The sequence below is a fragment of the Hesperophylax consimilis genome, chromosome 12 (genome assembly GCF_061612785.1).
Source record: "Hesperophylax consimilis isolate HC1 chromosome 12, BYU_Hcon_1.0, whole genome shotgun sequence".
Classification (NCBI taxonomy): domain Eukaryota; kingdom Metazoa; phylum Arthropoda; class Insecta; order Trichoptera; family Limnephilidae; genus Hesperophylax; species Hesperophylax consimilis.
Window position 1 is genome coordinate 32,342,905 of NC_142847.1, and position 19,479 is coordinate 32,362,383.

The 19,479-nt window shown below is 35.7% G+C and overlaps 1 protein-coding gene across 1 annotated transcript in view; it reads left to right on the forward strand.

Moving 5' to 3' along the window:
* Positions 1 to 19,479, forward strand: part of Gyc32E (Guanylyl cyclase at 32E) — a 345,132-nt gene that overhangs the window by 59,217 nt on the left and 266,436 nt on the right. The window contains exons 3-5 of the mRNA XM_089637598.1: positions 2,872 to 3,029; positions 15,560 to 16,050; positions 17,348 to 17,411. Of these exons, the coding sequence (XP_089493724.1) occupies positions 2,872 to 3,029; positions 15,560 to 16,050; positions 17,348 to 17,411 (713 nt within the window). The remainder of the gene's footprint in view (positions 1 to 2,871; positions 3,030 to 15,559; positions 16,051 to 17,347; positions 17,412 to 19,479) is intronic.

Below are 19,479 nucleotides of genomic sequence, written 5' to 3' on the forward strand. Positions count from 1 at the left end.
TTCTGTTATTTAATATGTTATAGGTATGACAAAATTCACAGTGTTTCTTTCAATACTACTTAGACATTTGTCGATAAATTTTTGCTCTATTTTTAATAAGTCATATTTTATAAAATATTTTCACAATAGTGGCTAACTCCAATAAAAAAATTATAATAGTTTTTTTTATGTTAGCTCGCTCCCTCTAGCATTCGTATAGACATATCTTTCTTTCAATCTATCTTCTTCTTATTTTTGAGTGCTTACTACGGAGTAGCGATGAGTCGTTCATGACCGAGCCGCACAATTGAGCTACCTTTTTTTGGTGAGCCATATTCGTACGACTCCCGATAAACTATACCACGGCTCAATTTATTGGTTACTCTTTTTCCTCAGAAGATATTTTAGAAACATATTGCCATTAAAATTATCCAAGTATTCATTGGTATTTCATACTAAACAAATGTTAACGGCGTCTGACAGTCCGACACCTGGTGTTGGAAATTTGTACCTTCACCTACTAACTACGTAGCATTTTATAATTTCATCCGGTATCAAGAGTAGTACGAACATTCATACGCTTACTCTGTGAGCGGGTAGCCGTACCGGGGGAGCTATATCGGAGGAAGACTCTTTGAGCCGTACGAAAATATTGAGCTGGTACCATGGCTCCCGCTCTTAACCAATGAGTCACTACCCATAATACCCACCGAAGCCTACACTGCCAAAAGATTTAACTGACAAGACGTCATATTAAATTTATCAAATATTGTTTTAAGTTTACATTATTTAAGTTTTCGAACAAAATGTGTTGTGTGACGGTTTAAATGTTTTCGACAGACGAAAGGGTTGTAAAGTGAAAATACATGCGAACTTAATATATTCATAAACAAAATAACAATTCGTAATAATTTTGAATGAAAGCTAATGGGAATGTTCTTATAAAATTTGTTATTTATTTCTTACAGAGAAGTATTTTTTCAAGCAGTAAATTAAGGATAGTTAATTCATTGCAAAAAATATTAAAGTTTTCACAATCCCTACCAGCAATAAAAAACGTCTTATGAAATTAAGATTTTGTTAAATGTTTGGATCAATGTTGTTGGCAGTTATTTAAATAACGAAAACCGGCGTATACAAATGACTTATTTAAAAAAAAAAAATGAATTTTGCTTTGATGTAAGTCGGATAGGTTTTAAATATATTGTTTTTTTATTAGCTTCAATATGAAACATATAAATTATTGTGTATTTAAGAAAACTAATAGTATTTAACTAATTTAATCAATGATAAGTCCATCTCACTAGGGGGTCTTGTGCTCAGGCGGAGTAAAGATATTTAATATTGTTATTTCTTAAGACGAGACAATAACCTAAGCCAAAATCTTAACGACGTAAGTGAAGCAGCCGTGCACAAAAATTTGCCACGCGTTGCCCTGATGTTTTGGACAAACCTGCGGTTGAATTCGCGAATCTCTAAAATAAAGGTGGAATCTTAACGACATAAGTGATGAAGTCGTGTAAAAACAGTATTCAGCGAGCGGCACGGCGTAGTGGACGGACCTACGGTCGAGTTTTCCTTGTCAGGCCTAGAAAATTGATTTTTTCCGTGGGGTTTATTTTAATTATTTCTGATGAACGTATTGCGTTAATCTAAATTTTATTTAGAGGGATCCCTTGGGAATTATTATTAATAAAAATTGGGACTAATTGATCGTCTAGAAAAATAAAATCTGGTGCTTACTGCTAATTTTACAGTTAAAAAACATTTTATAAAATTTTCAAACCGTTTTAGATAATTGTTTTTTTTTCATCTTAAATTTTAATATCTTGAATCGGTGTTTATCTCTCTACAGACATTCGAGATTTTAGTAATACGTTCATCAGAAATAATTAAAATGTGAGCTTAGAGCAAGCCTCCGTTATTAGAGTCTAAATGCCCCTTAATTAGAAATACGAGGTAAATTAATTTAGTTGGCCGAGTGGTTAGAGGCGTTATCCCGGTAAGACAGAGATGGTTTGATTCATAGTTGAGACCGTTACCTTTTTCTTTTTCTGTGTATTGTTCTGTTTCATTTTTCTGTTTTATTATTAATATCTTCTTCTTCAATGTTATATTACGTTGATGGATATAACCTTAAAAAGTTATTACAACAAAGGGTCTTCCAATAAAAACAATACATCAGTTAAGATCTTCTCTTTTTATATTTATTTATTTTACGCCTATTAAGGCTTTTACATATATAACAATATTAACAAAATTATACTCGTAAATAGTGCAGTAAATGACTGTTTAAAACACTTGCACCGAAATATATTTATGTAAAGAAAAATATTGTTGAATTTGATCCATACAGTATGTAGGTACAAAATATAAAAATCCAAAATCCAAAATAATTTTTTTATTTCAGCCGACAAAATACTGTTAATGTGTTAGTCGATTTAAATAGCTTTATCAAAATATTCCCCCATATATATATATATATATATGTATAGCAGTTAGGTACAACGTAATTATAATATTGTTCGTATAAACTTGTTTGCATTTTAATTTGAGGTTTTATTAATAGAAATCATTAAATCAGAAATTAAGAGAATCTTTGAGGAATCTCCCCATCATCGAAGCAGTCTTCATTGCTGTCGCAGTAGTACCAACAACCTAGAAATATGAATAAACTTCGTGCCTAAAAATTTTTTATTTGTACTGAATTTTGTTTTTATTTGTTCACAGACATTACTTCCCTTCCTTTGTAGGACCACCAGAATAATCACTTTGCTACCACTGAGACAAATGCCAGAATTTTTATGTCGACAGAAGGTAGCGATGTCCTAAAAAAATGTTGTAAAAACAAAATAAACAGATAAAACTAATTGTGTGTTGTTTTTCCGACAGGTGGTGTTGGGTGCCCTTCCCCTCGCCATCTCCGCAGTGAATAGAGACCCCACCCTGCTGCCCAACAGACGTCTCAAGTTCCTGGCCGCCGACATCGGCACCAACACCGCAGTGGGGAGAGGCAGGAAGGCTTCCTCGCTTGCAGCTTTGGCTATCAGGTCAGTCAGTCCACTCTAATTTTATAAAAACATTATTAATGGTACGCACCTTTATTCCTATACAAATTGAAAATGCGTCCTACTGTTGAATTTGGAAACCGCCCCCAAGAATACCTGATAAAACCCTTGACCTTTACTGGGGAAAACGTTCGGTTTGTTTTATAAATTTTCTGATCTAAACAAACTGAATATAATATTTAGAGCACAGGCGTCGAGTGGGAATGTTATACTTGTTCTACTGGTATTTAACTAGCGTCAATGATCTCTTAGGCACTGGTGCACAGTCAAACAACATTTGTAAACGGTTGATATTTTTCACATGAGTACGGGACATTTCTACGATTTGACTTGTGCTCAACAGTTTAGCTGCGTAATGATTTGTCTGCCTTTACGTTTCCTCCCTCTTACAACATTGGTCTCTGTAAAACTCAGATTCACTCCTTTCTTTTCTCAAATAGATCCTCCACACAGTATCCCTAAGATGACATAGGCACTGTGGTGAATTATTTAATTCGGGGCCTCCTGTGTGGAAAAAAATCAGCACTGGGCCACGTCCCAGAATGAGATTTTGCCACCTTGCCAAATACTCTCCACTGACTACCGTCTAATTTAATTCACTCGTAATTCGCCTAGAGTCCTCCGTTCTAACCATCCCATCCTACCCAAACCTTTTTACGCAATCTATTTATCTTTTCTTCGGTCTGCCTTTGAGCTGATTTCACCGGAGCGCTCATTAATTAGGTCTTGATGGATTTATTGTAAAAAATATATTTACTATGTTAATCTGAATTGCCTTAAGCCAATTCAATTAGCTTCATCAATTAATGATTACAATTAATGGTCCCCATGGAATGTTGCGGCTGTAGATGTATGAAAAGGGAAAAATATGCTACTATTCAGATCTGGTCATTAAAGAGAGCTTATGCCATTTCAGGTAACGTTATTCAATAACTTTAACTATGGTTTCTCACAACGCTGAAATAGAGATTTTTAGCTCAACACAGGAATCCTGAAAAATTCCTTTAGGGCCTATAATATCTTAAAGGATGCTGCGTAGAGGGTCTTTTTAAAGAAAGGAAGGAGTTCTGGGAAGGAAAAATGTATGAGGGTTGGGTAGGAATCTGAGGCTCGGTGTGTCAAGGAGTGACATATGTATTTATTCCTTCAACTGAGGTGCAAGGCGTTGAGTCGAGAGGGTCCAGCCGATGAGGTCAAAAGGCCCCCCTAAACCATTTTCTCTCGATCCGGCCCGCCACGCAGAAGGTAGAAAAACACATTTGCTCTCCAGACCTAGACAAACCGCACCCTTCATGAACCCGGGCACCCCTGCTAAGTCACCCATCGTAGCGAACACTTTTGGTGACCTATGGCAGAGGTGTTCGTTATCCAATAAAATATACCCGCCTCCCAAATTTAGGATTTCTTTGTCTAGCTGGAGATGGTAAAAAATATATTTATACTGGGTTTTTACAAATGTCCGCTCTTACGTGTGCACAATCCAGTTATAAAAATATTTTCAATATGTAATCAAAACCTATTTTTTTATCCCTTAACGGCTTTTAAACTCGCCACCTCCGGATTTAGAAGGTCAAGAAGCTAACTTCTACTACGAATGAGCTTATTATAACTTTACTATGAGTTATACGGTTCCATGATAACTCAACACAGTGACAATTCAACACACTTTTAAAAAGTGATATACAGTCATTAGAAACTATGAAAAAAAAATAAAACCTAACCTAACCTAACCTACTTAACCCAGTAACTAGTTTTTGTTTCATCACTTTCCATGACTTTATATAACTTTTTAAAGATGTGATGAATTATCATTGTGATGATTTATCCGGTCACCGATTTATAGACCCCACACAGCATCCCCAAAGAATGACATACCTCCTGTGTGGAGCTTAAATAAAGAAAAAGTCAATGCGTATTTTAAAAATAAAATTTTGAAAGAATGTTTTCATTTGCATATATGGTGAAAAATACTCAAATGAGATGACTTGTCGAAATCAATAATTTCTTCAGATTATTTTTGGTGAGTATGAGATGACCTGTCGAAACCAATAATTTCTTCAGATTATTTTTGGTGAGTATGAGATGACCTGTCGAAACCAATAATTTCTTCAGATTATTTTTGGTGAGTATGAGATGACCTGTCGAAACCAATAATTTCTTCAGATTATTTTTGGTGAGTATGAGATGACCTGTCGAAACCAATAATTTCTTCAGATTATTTTTGGTGAGTATGAGATGACCTGTCGAAACCAATAATTTTCTTCAAAGTATTTTGATGAGTATGAGATGACCTGTCAAAATCAATAATTATATTCAAATTATTTTTGATTTTCTTATAAACCAGATCTATAAGGTGGGTAGGTACTACTTGTCAAACTCATTCTTCTTTTATTTATCTTCAATTTTCATGAAAAAGGTTTTCACTATGCCGAGCATGCATTCTTCTTCTGTACACTTGATGTCATAGTTTATGGCAAAGCTTAATGCTAAATCACTATTTTGATAAATCTTTATAACGAATTGGTGTGCATTATGAATACCAAAAAAATTGTTTTAGATAAATTGAAGGTTTTCCTGTCGTTTCGTTAGAGTAAGTTAAAAAAAAACTCAGTAAAAAATATAAATGTAAGCTACTAAAAAAAATGTTTTCAATGAAATGTTTGAACCCGTAAAGGAAACAACTTAAGAAAAATACAGTATCATATTATAGCTTAGATTATCTATTATATATTATAGCTTAGATTATCTGCGACAGTTTCACTTGATTAACTTTTTTGCTTTCTTATAAAATTATTTACAAAATAAATAAAAACCTGTTTTGTGCTTGAAATCGAACCTTTCTAGACTCCGTCTGTTAAGCGATTTTAATGCCTTTTACCTACAATATAAGGTATACCAAGAATATACACTTTTTCTGCTTGCAGCTTCCTCTTAGGCAGAAAACAACTACGCACAAATACGTATTACTTCGTATGTTATAAGTTATATTATAAGCGACGTTAAGACGTAATACATTTTAATGGTTATCTTTTTTAATGTCTTGTTTTGTTCAGATGTTGACATAAAAGGGTTAAGTGGGATAAAAGAAATACCAAAAATAACACATTAAACCAAGGTCACGTAAACAACTCAATAATTCTGCCGGATGTCCTGTGTAGTCTTTTTTGTATTACTGTTCTTGAATTCTAATCAAGTATCCAAGAACATATATACATACATACTAAAAAAACACTCACCTACTAGTCTTGTTTTTTTTCTAGTGATGAAAAATAAAACTATTTAATCATTTATGGCAATATTTGTCGCATTCCTTGAAGTTTTACTAAATAAGTTATTTAAAAAAAAACACCTGAAACTAATTGTAACGCTAATATCAAATAACATTTGGCAGATATGGCATATTATCAATGTTATTAGGCATAATACCATTCTATTCATAAGTTATCACACAACCTAAACTATGCACTTACATCAGATATCAGACAGAAGAGTGTTATCTAATAATTTTATATACTTAATCAAAACTATAATTTTTCCCAAAATTATTATGAGATGTCTTACTGACAGCCCTGTTTCAATAGAGCTAACTCTTAGTTCTCAGCAAATTCAACCAAATTCAATATTGAAGGTAACAATAACCTCAATACTAAACTACTGTACGGATTGAAAATAAAAATGCTATTGTACCTATGTATACCAGATGTTATTCTTGTTTAATTTTCAACATAATTTCTCAGTAATTATTCTGTTTAACATAATACTGTTTCGCTCCTGTGAACCACTGTAAACATAAATCATGTATATTGTAAAAGCCTTTTACGGCGTCTAAATAAATAAATAAATAATATTACGGTGGTACCAAAACGTTAAAAACGTTCTTCTACGCCTCTAGATAAATTATATAATTGTTACAACTCCTTCGTCGTAGCTTGTCATTCCCACTGTTTTATTTATTTAATTGAATTAGATCCTACAGATCATACAAAAAATATGAAGGGTTGTCCTACAAAGCTGCCACATGGCTGCTTGTCTGCAGGTTCTACCTATTGTTAGGTTCGTTGATTTGAGGGCCCCCAGCGAGGGGGGTGTACAGTGCCGGCGACTAGCTCTGTGGTCGGCAAGATGGACAACTCAACTTCAGGCGTGGGTCGTCAATCGGACAAAGAAGTATTGTGATACAACGGATTTAATACAACGGGTAGCACATGGCGTCACAATATATAAGATAAACAGTAATAGTATTAAACAACACAAAATATGGGTGATAAACATCTTAGCATTATCCTATCTAAATTCTCTCTGGGCTCCGGGGCATTCAAGTTAATAATGGGCAAAGAATTAGGCCATCCCTCGAATCGGCCAGGCAGATAAAAATGGCTACCGGTCATCTGGTTTATTCAAATACGATGCCCATCTTATTGGGATGGGGCGGTCGCGAAGCGGGAGGCCTCGGCACCAAGCGTTGGAGTAAAACGCGGGAACTTTACAAAATTGACGTACCTTAGCGCTAGGAGCGTTGGCTTTTGTTCTGTCGGGTCACGGATCATGGCCGCTGCCTAGCTTTGTGCCGCGATCGAGCGCGACTGGCACCGCTTGCGGCACATGTTAGATCTAAAAACTGGTAGGGTTTTATCCGGCATTCTGGGAGTCCGTAACTATAGCTTATTTGCGTTACCTAACACTATACAGCGTGTCTTAATAAATAAGGAATAAGGAGCATAATGTTTTACATAAAACGTAGAAAAATGTTATCATATACAATATAAATATACATATCTGTATTATAGGTCTTATATTGGATGTCAAATTCAACTGGTACACACCACATTGAAAATATAATCAAAATAGGCTGAGTTGGCATCGCGGTTGGGTCCCACCCAGGCATCGTGAGTTCAATTCCTTGGCTGGCTAAGTCCTCTATCACAAATCTTAATATCTAAACATTCTTCGCTTACTGTGGTAGTAGTAGGAGATTTTAAAATATTCTCAGGTTATTCGTAACCCGGGAATGTTGTTTTTCTTTAAAGAAACTTGCTTAGAAAATTTTACCATCTTAAAAAAGTACCCAGTTGGTATCAATCCTATTGTAGGTATTTGCTGTATCTATATTGCACTGACGGAATCAATATATTAGGCTACGTAGTAAAAATTTATGATCTATCGTAAAAAATCAGGTACCTACCTATTATGTTTAATAAAAAATAAATTAAATAAAATTGAACAAATAGAGCTCGTACGTGTATTCGTTTATCGTTTGTACGTTATATAACGTTATATCCTTACAACAAATCACTGGTTTTGAAACGTGTCAATCCTTTTTGATTACACGGTGGTGTTTATGAAGGTATTTATTTAATTTAAATTTAAAATAGAGCTCCGTTTCCCGAAACTGATTTCAGGCGAAAAAAAAATGTAAAGGCGAATATAATTTTTTTAATGTGTTTATAACTTTCTACCCCTGAAAATGACTTACTCACTCTTTGATTTCTTGTTTTATCCCTACCCGACATTCCCCAAAAAAATTATCTTGCTTTGGGCTGATGGAAACCTTGTGCGGTGTCAAGTAAAATTATATCCAACCTTCAAATAAAACGTTAAACAATATTAAGCGTTTTAAAATGTAAGCTTTGAGTATAAGAAAACTTGTTTAAATAGTTTCTTGATAAACCAAAAAAATTAGTTTGGAATTCCAAGAAAAGGAACTTTGCTATATTTTTAGGGTTGTTTGGACCTTGAAACTGAAACTTGTTATGATAAATAAACTTAGGCAACCAATTTGCTTTATTTTGTTCGATATAACAAGCTTGTAGCACATCCGACGAAGCGATACATAAATATATGTAACGTTATATGTTTTTGGACTTCGTTTTCTTATCTCCTTTCTGCAAAGGTCACCGGATAGTTTATTTTGATTCAAGTTGGGTAAACTTGTCAGTTTTGTTACCAACTGCAATATTCTGATAAGGGCTTATTGAGTTGTACTTTCTGAGCAAGAGCTCATTTTATTGCAGTAAAAAATAAGAAAAGTTTTGAGGACAAAACTGGTAGAGAAAAAAACTGATTTATTATGGTTGTGAAAAATCGTTCAGGATACACTGTCAGTGACCGTTCAGTGGCTAAGTTAGCATCGCATCGTTTGAATGTCACTCAAGCGTTGTACGTTGTACAAAAGCAATATTTTCACTAGGAGATTTTAAAATATTGTCAAGTTATTCGTAACCCGGGAATGTTTGTATTTCTTTGTAAATGAAAATTGGCTTTCTAAGAGAGGAATACTCTGTATGTTCGGCCTCTGGCGCGATTATTAGGACGACACCCATGGCGAAATGTTTTAAAATGTGTGCTGAGAGACAGCGTGTATTGTTTGGCTCAAATATTTTCAATTTATGAGGTGGGTATGGGTACCGTCGCCCCGGGAACTATTTTTTGGATAACCAACACCAATGCTGTAGCTCACCCTAAGTGGTATGCAACGTTTGGTGATTTAACAGGGGCACACCTTCTGCGTGGCTAAAGTGGCAAGTCTGGTTGAGAGAGACCTTTTGACCTCTCCAGCTAGACCTTTTCTCCACCCATCGCTTTGCACGGCAGTGGGGGGGATGGATTCATACGTCCATCACTTCTGAACCTTCAGTTTCTTTTTTCCTTCCCAAAACTTTCTCTTCTTTCTTTCTCTAAAAAAGACTCTCCCCACAGCATTCCAAAAGATTACATAAGCTGTGAGGGATTTTTGTTTTCCTCAGGCCTCATGTGGGGAACACAGGTATTTAAAAAAATATATATTTTTCGATGGAAGCGGTTTCGGGTAGTCAATCACAAGGTACAGTTACAATCAGAAGAGTCGGATAGATTGGTACAATTTTTACATATTTTTATTAAAAAATGTGTTGGTCTGAAGATGGACTATCTAGCAACAAGTTCTCAGTAATTTTTATCGTGTGCTGGCATAATGTTTTGTATTTTTAAATTCGAAAAAAAGCAATAGTTTTTATTTGAATTTTTGTTTTCCTTAATTAAAATTATTCCTGAAAACGTCTATAAAATATTTCTTTCATTGCCTTGTTTATTCTGCTAATTATTAAAGTAAATTTTTATTGAATTTCACCTAAAAATAAACATAATCATTTTTAGTCTTTTACCGGACATCTTCATAATATAATTTTTGTATTTTTTAATGTTTCTGTCGCATATCTACATTATAAATCATGATAAAATAATTAATAACTTTCTTGTAATTTAAAAGGAACGTTATTTCTTGCCATTTGAGGTGTGTAGGTGTTTTACTTTAATGAAATAAGCTTTCTAAGTATTTTAAAAATGACGTATGAATGAGAGATGAACAGGTCCGAAGCAAGGGGTTTTGTTATACCCCCATAGAAATACATAGCTACAAACAGTAGCGGTTCGTGGCCTATGTCATTGGGAGTTCAATCCGAGATTAAAAGACGGAGAAAACAAATTTATTAGAAAAAATCTTGTATTGGATCGTATGTTCGTTTTTTTTTATTTATATGAAAATAGTTTTATTTATTTAAAAGAATACCGCACAAGAGCCCCATCCCATCTGCTCCCGACTGTGCCAGCCAAGGCGTGCGTGCTCCCAAGCCAGTGAGAAAATCGGGGTATGTTGTGAGGCTAAAGGTTGCGGGGAGGGGAAGGAGGTGGGGAAGCGGAAGGTGGGGGAGTACCTAGCTATTCAGATCTGGCCACCAAACAGGGCTAAAGCCATTTCAAGCATCTTTTCAAATCTTAATTGTGGTATTACAACACAGTGATACTAAGAGTATCTTCCTCTCTGGAATGTGCCCCAAGTATACTTTCCATTATTTTGAATGAATAAATTGTGAAATAACACAAATTAATCAAATAAAATTTACTTGCGCACGTCGGGAATTGAACCGCGACCTTAGGCTTGCCAGTCGAGAGCTTTATAAATCGACTTGCCGTTTGTTGATGTAAAGGATTTCAAAACGGCAATGCAACAGAGATTAGCAATAAAATATTTGTGACTAAAAAACAATGTTGTAGGTAACAAAAAAATTGTTTTATATACGAGAATCACAATTTACGCTACGCTAGAAAATATTAAATTTTGTAAATGAAAAGGTAATGTCTTCAGTAAAGAATTATTTTATGAACTAAATCTGCTGATATTTGCAAAATACTATTCTTTGCAGATTTGGTGCTAAAAAATCTAATAATCGCTGCGCACATGCTTACATAGTAAAAACCCAGGGTTTTCACTTATAGTCCAGTCAGTGGGGGATAAAAAAGGGCTCCACCTTGCAAAAGGTTAGGTAGTAGCGATTTTCACATATGTTGTTAAGATTGGGACTCTAAAGAAAAAAAAAAGTTTTCGACCTTGGGAGGGTCGAGCTCGATCCGCCATATTGGATTGAAGGTGCCAAAATTTGGTTTTTTCAAAATAATTATGAAGTGGTTGATTTTACAACCAAATTGTTGAACGCAAACTTAAAGACAACTAAATTACCTACATTTTTTGTGGAAAGTTTTTTTTTGTAAGTCTAATAGGTAACGAGTTACAGCGGTTGAAAGAACAAAATTTTGACAAAAAATTGTAAAAGTCCAGTTTTCTTGATAAATTTTGTACGAACATATTACACAATATCATTTTAACGTATTTCTACGTTACAATATACTTATATAGCATCATCCGTGTACTCGATGACGTTGATTTGTTATAGTGGGATCCTAGTCTACAGCTGACTTGGCAACACTGATTGAGTCCTGGTTACAGGACGTTGCCTGGATGCTCATGTCTGCAGATGTTCTTTTCGATGAAACAATGCCAGTTCAAGTTTCACAAGAACGATTTTTAGCCACTGAAAATAACAAAGTCCGTCTGATTTCGATGCTTACAAAGCAATTTATACAGGATGATTTTACAGTTAAGCAGGCTGAAGAAGATGCTGATGAGTTGATTGTCAATACTGCGATTTCCTTGTGTTCATCATATGACGCTGTTTTCATTATTGGCGAAGACGTTGATCTCCTAGTTCTGCTGACAGCATTAGCACCACCCAAAAGTAGTATATATCTTCGCAAACCCGGGAGAGGCTAAACTTTTGAAAGACTGTGTTCCGCGAATAGTGTGAAATACAAAGAGGCGGCTGAGAATATTCTGTTTCTTCATGGCATTTAGCGGCTGCGATACAACATCGTCCTTCTTCAACCAAGGAAAAACAAAATTTTGTTCGCTTGTGCAAAACGACACAAGACTCAATGCCATGATAGGAATCTTCAAACAACATGATGCAACACCAGAAGACATAGCAGTTGCAAGAACACGCTTTCTTGTTGCTTTGTACGGGGGTGACATGGATAAGGAAACCTTGGAAGAAGTCCGCTACAAACGTTTCGCAAAGTCGACAACAAAAAGCAAATTCAATCTTGCCTCTTTGCCACCAACGAACGACGCTGCACGGTACCATGCATTTAGAACGTACCATCAAGTCCAAAAATGGTATGGAATCCAAAAAAATCCAGAAACTGGGGCTGGAAACGTGACACCAACGGGCTTGTTCCAGTAAGAATGACAAAGAAACCAGCACCCGAGACTTTATTAAAATTTATTTCATGCAATTGTAAAAAAGGAAGCGGCGTTGCATGTAGCTGCACGAAAGCTGGATTGAAGTGTTCTATTGTATGTGGGTGCTGTAATGGTCAAATGTGCTGAAATTCGCTAGAGGTTCACATCAATGTCGAGGACGAAGAAGAAGAGATGTTGTCAATAAAAGCCCAGAATCTCAGTATCACAGGCAATGAGTTAGATGATGACATTGATGACGAAGACTGTTATTAAGTAACATAATTTATAGTAACATAATTCATAGTAATGTAACATAATTTCGAAATCTACCATAGCTGGTATATCTGTGGAGTAGACCTACTGGTGATACCACAATAAAAAAATGCGCCATGTTCTATACCTCATGGTAGTGTGGAAATGAGTTTACAAAATTATTATAATTATGTAATGAATAACCCGAAAAAATTACAAAGTTGGGAATTTCATCATTTTTTAGAAAAATATTCACATTTCCGCCACTGTAACTCGTTACCTATTAGACTTACAAAAAAATACCGTCTACAAAAAATGTAGGTTATTTAGTTGTCTTTAAGTTTGCCTTTAACAATTTGGTTGTAAAAACGACCACTTCACAATTATTTTGAAAAAAACAAATTTTGGCACCTTCAATCCAAGATGGCGGGTCGAGCTCGACCCTCCCAAGGTCGAAAACTTTTTTTTTCCTTAGAGTCCCAATCTTAACAACATATATCAAAATCGCTACTACCTAACCTTTTGCAAGGTAAAACTCCCCACTGACTGGACTATTACCGTTACTAACATGTTTGTATATACTTTTCCTTTGAAAACAATGTCTATAGTGGCTGACATTCATAACGCACAGATGGGATTCATTTAGCGATGGCTTTTGGGCAGTATAATTCGGTCAGGTGGTTTTTAACACTGAATTAATTGAATAGAGAAATGTTTAAAGTGTGGTTTATATGTGATATTTTTATGGGAGTTCACTGCACAGACACACTGTAGAGAAAACCGATAATAGCAACAAATATTTTTTTCTTGAAAATAAAATCCACCAAACCTCTTCGCATTCGTAAATCCTCTAAGATATACAAAGGTTAGTTCATCAGTTTTAATATAATATCAATGTAACTTCAGACAACTTAAAATCTCCTTATGTCACTATGTAACTAATTTCAATGCCTATATTGCCTATAACTATTATGTATCCCTTTAACAAAAACATCACTGAATGGCTAATGAGAAAAGATCTCAAGGAAATTGAAGATCTTATGAAATAGAACACGTTATTCTGTACACACTACAAACTTTATTAATTCGTCTCCATCAATATTAACCCTCCGATTGGCAGTGTGGCCTGACCAGGCCATGTCAACATCCATTTTTTTCTGTTAAATTTATGGCAAGCGGTATCAATATACTATACAACGGGGCGGGGGTTGCATCGAATAGTGATATTGCTAATGAGTTTTCGTTTATTTGGAAGAATTATAAAAAAAATTACGACAAAAACTTCAGGAACTGTACCACATGGTCTGGACAGGCCATCACTTATGGAATCAAGGTCTGGTGGGTCTTCGATTCAGATACCAACTACCTGTTTAGAGGTCAAATTTACACCGGAAACTTCCAAATGCTGATCGTGTAATGAATCAATGTGAACGAGTGGTGTTGGATTTAGTTTGCAAGTATCGCTTGGTAATATACGCGCAAACAGGATGTTTGTCCCTTTATGTGCATATATACAACGTATTGTCACGTTATTATTATTGATTATTTGCACCTAATGGAAAGTATACAATCAATTTACAAAGAAAATTAAGTATGGAAAATAGTAATATTGTTTATTTTTGGTATGAAAATTATATTTCAGTAATCGCCGACACATCGGCACTGAACTGGAAAAAAAACATAATATTTTTTAAATACGTCTGCAAATATCTTTTGCTTCCTGGTAGGATAGTTTTTTGTGAAACTACCACAGTATTTAAGTAATGTAACGTGAAAAATCCTTTTGTCATTTCAAGGAATTTTTGGTCGTAAACAAGATTGACATTAGCTAGATACCAGAAAAGAGCGAAGGTATTTTGGAAGTCTTATATACATTTTTTTAACTTGTTGTTTTACCTTCAACTGTCTGAATCTTACGTATTGTTTTATAAAACCATTAATTCAGTGTTAACATAAATATACTGTAAGTAGCACACAATACCATATAAAATCTTTTGTACTGACATTATTAAAACATTGGTGTTTTCGAAAGTAAACTTATAATTTTACCAACCGGCTCATTCAACGTATAACGCCGAAAATACTTTTGAATTGAGATTACAATAATGTAGTAGTCAAACAAAATAATTGAAATTTTTTTTAATGTATTCATACGAAATATTCCGCCTTAGTAAAAGAGCTTAAAAGCTTTGCCGCTCGGTGGTGTAAAGTTAAATAATTGTTGGAAGAAAGTTCTTTATATCAAAGTAGGTCAAATTGCTATCTACGATAAAGTTATAAAAAAATAATGAGAGTTATTGTAGGGATTATCGGATATACATACAACACAAAAAACGCTTTGAATTATAAACTGAATTGAACTATATAGAAGCCTTTGTATACTAATGGACGACGTTTATGAAGTTATGAAATTCAAGGTGTAAATTTGACAGCTCCAACCTTGGAACATTAAATATTAACGTATTTGCTGAATACAGAAATTTTAGAGGAGTACGTAAATTTTACAATTTATAAAGCGTTATGGAGAGTATCGTTGGCGCTGAAGTAATAACATGAATTTTATAAGAAAACAAAATTCTGCAAAATCACAGAGTGAAACTTGGTTCGAAATTTTTTTTACATATTATTATTAACAAAAACTTATTTTTTTCTTTATTAGGTAAGATAATTTTATTTTTATTTTTTGGTGGTTTACAAAGCCTTTGTATAGGGTGGAGGCGGTTGAGAAGAGACTGGAGACTGTCGAAAAGTTAGTTTCGGAGGTTGCATCCATCAAGAAGAACATGGAAATCTTCAGATACGAACTGGACGAGCGCGATCAGCTCTCCCGTGTGAAAAACCTAGAAATCAAGAACGTGCCAATGACGAAGGGAGAAAACTTACTCTGCATAGCCAAGAAAATAGGCGAACAGATTGGCTTTGAACTACAACCAGAAGATGTGGACACAGTGACGCGAGTGGCTACCAAGTCCGCCCAGGTTAAGCCGATAATCATCCGTTTTGCAAGCAAACGGAGAAAGGAGGAATTTCTTGCACTATCTAAGAAGGCCAGGAAGATCACCAGTACCGACCTGAAATATTCCGGACCAGAAGCAATAATTTATGTTAACAACCACTTAACAATCAACAATAAGATTCTGCTCTCCAAAGTTAAAAGCAAGGCACGGGAAGCAGGCTACAGATTTGTATGGGTAAAGGACTGTAAGATCTTAGTGAGAAAAAACGATAATTCACCAGCTTTTTTAGTCAGGAGGGAAGACGACCTCCAGAAAATTTCATAAGAAAATACTGCTCATTCTATTACTATTGTTTACTCTTCCCTCTCCCTCTCCCTCCACACGCCCGCTATCCTCCCTCCCCCTCCACACGCCCGCTACCCTCCCTCTCCCTCCACACACCCGCTATCCTCCCTCCCCCTCCACACGCCCGCTACCCTTCCTCTCCCTCCACACGCCCGCTACCCTCCCTCTCATGTTGCAACTGCATTACTATTATATTTATTATACTCTCACAACATTACCTTATTATATCATCATGTTCACAACTCCTGTCAACTGCAAGATGTTCTCACTTTCTGTACACATCATATTATTATGTACTTCATATTTCAAATGTCACTCGATAATTTAACTCGGAATTCTGTAATACTGATGTGCGAATGGCTCATTAAGCGTTCATTTCCAAGTGCACATGTTACTCACAATGTATTATGCTTCTATAGGATCCACTCCTTTTCGTAACGAACAATTACTTAGAGATATTACTATTATTTTATTTTCTGCAGATAATACTATATTGTACCTCACATTCTATTCACGCATTCTCTGTTATTGACACTCAACTGAAAAAGAGTCACTGCCTTTAAGTATTTTTCATCAGAACGTACGCGGTCTGAGGACTAAAACTGACACATTTCTTCGTAGTGTTACGAGCGGTGATTATGACGTTATCGGCATAACAGAGACTTGGCTTACAGATACTATTTCAGATGGTGAGCTTTTTGACTCAAGATACAACGTATTCCGACGCGACAGAAGTATCGAAGGTGTAACCATGGGTGGTGGTGTGCTCCTGGCTGTCAAAAAGGAACTCAATGCAATTTGTAATTACTCATGGTGTTCTACGGATGAGGACATATGGGTTACTCTTCGCATCCCACGTGCAACTGGATTCACTAACGTTCATCTCTGTTGTACATACCTGTCAAAAAGTTTCAACTTCAATGCTCGAATCACCGCCTTCTCGAATGATCTAGGTATTAAGCTTTTGAATCAACCAGACGGCAAGTTTCTTATCATGGGAGACTTTAACCTACCCGATATTACCTGGACTCTTCCTGTGGGTGAGGTTAACCTGATTCCTAGCAACTACACTTCTACAATAAGCTCAACATTTATCGACAATATTAATTACTGTAACCTCCACCAATATAATGGTATTCAAAATACATTAGGAAGAATTCTTGATCTCGTTCTCTGTAATTTTTTGGTACGCGTAGCTCCCGCGAACGATCCGTTGGTTCCTGAGGATGCTCATCATAAATCCATCATTATCACTGCTGAGTTCGTTGAACCACCGGTCATAAAGGAAAACTCAATTAAACGGCCCTCATTCCACAAGGCTAATTATGATGACATAAGAGATAGCCTGGCACAAGAAGATTGGAACGCACTTAACCTTACCGATTCCGTCAATCCTGCAGTATCGCATTTTTACAATATTATTAATAATTTGATCGCTGATAAGGTTCCATTGAGGCGTACTGGTAAATATTCCTACCCCCCGTGGTATAGCTCATCATTAATAAAACTTATTCGTGAAAAGCAGAAATTTCACAGACTATATACAACCTACAAGAACCCTTCCGATTACATTACTTTTTCAAGGCTACGCACCAGACAGAAAAAAATGGCAAAAAAGTGTCACGAAGACTTTATTAATAATGCTGAAGAGAATATCGCCAAAGATCCCAAGGCATTCTGGTCATATGTTAAATCAAAAAAACTATCAGCATCTATTCCTAGCGTATTAAATCTTAAGGATGTAACAGCCGAGGGTGGACAGGCAGTCTGTGATTTATTTGCTGATTACTTTCATTCTGTCTACGAACCGGCTGACCCTCTGGGGATTTCCTGCGATGACTCTGTAGTTAAGCAGGTTTGTGCGATGGGATCAGTTTTTATCGATGCTGACCTCGTGTCCAAATATTTAAAACGGCTCGATTCTAGCAAGGGAGCTGGGCCGGATGGTATCCCACCACTGTTCATTACCGAGTGCGCAAATCATTTGTCACTCCCGCTATCAATACTGTTTAATATATCGATCAAGACTGGTACATTTCCAGATATATGGAAAAGAGCCTACATCACACCAATTCATAAATCGGGAACTAAGTGTGAAGCAGATAATTATAGACCCATTTCCAAGCTTTGCATTTTTTCAAAGGTGTTCGAAAACATAGTCTATGACCAGTTATTCCCTGTGGTAAAGAATTCGATCAACGAATTTCAGCATGGATTCTTTGCAGGTCGCTCTGTTGCTACTAATCTTATAACTTTTACAAACTTCTTGTCTGCCTCCATGGATAAACGTGTGCAAGTTGATACAATCTATACCGACTATAGCAAGGCTTTTGACAAGATCAACCACAACATTCTGCTTAGAAAACTTGCTAATCATGGTATTCATGGAGATCTCCTTCGTTGGTTATCCTCATACGTAACAAACAGATCCCAGGCTGTGACAGTGGGTGGATTTTCCTCGGTCTGGAAAATCATTACTTCCGGTGTGCCTCAGGGGTCCATTTTGGGTCCTTTGCTTTTCTCTATCTATATTAATGATATTACGACATGTTTTCACAACGCTCAAATTTTACTATTTGCTGACGATATGAAGATATACCTTCCTATAAGCTCCCCGGACTGTTCTGCGCGTTTACAAGCAGATCTTGATCGACTGACGGATTACTGTCTCAGAAATAAGCTTTTTATCAATATTTCTAAATGTTGCAAAGTCACATTCACACGTAACCGTGTGAAAATACTGCATGATTACACCATTTCTGGATCGATTTTAACAAATAAAGACTATGTGCGTGATCTCGGGGTTTTCTTGGACTCTAAACTTACCTTTGATAAACACGTTGATAACATTGTCACCAAAGCATCAAAAAGTCTAGGTTTTGTACTGAGAACATGCAAATTTTTCAAAATACTAAGACATATCTGACTCTCTACAATTCACATGTTCGTCCCCACCTGGAGTACTGTTCACCGGTTTGGAACCCGCGCTATATTGTTTATGTTAACAGGTTAGAAAGAGTTCAGGAACGATTTCTCAAATTCCTCAATTTTAAATCATTTAACATATACAACTCTTACGACGAAATCGAGAAACATTTTCGAATCACGAAACTACTCAACAGGAGGATTGTCGCTGATCAGATGCTCTTGTATAAAATTATTAACTCTAAAGTTGACTGCCCGGAGTTGCTGAACAAAATAAATTTCCATGCGCCAATTCGATACAGCAGACAAAATACCCTTTTCTACATTGATAGATGCAATACCAATTCCAACCAAAATGAATTTATGCAAAGGACATGTAACTACCATAATAATAAATTTGCAA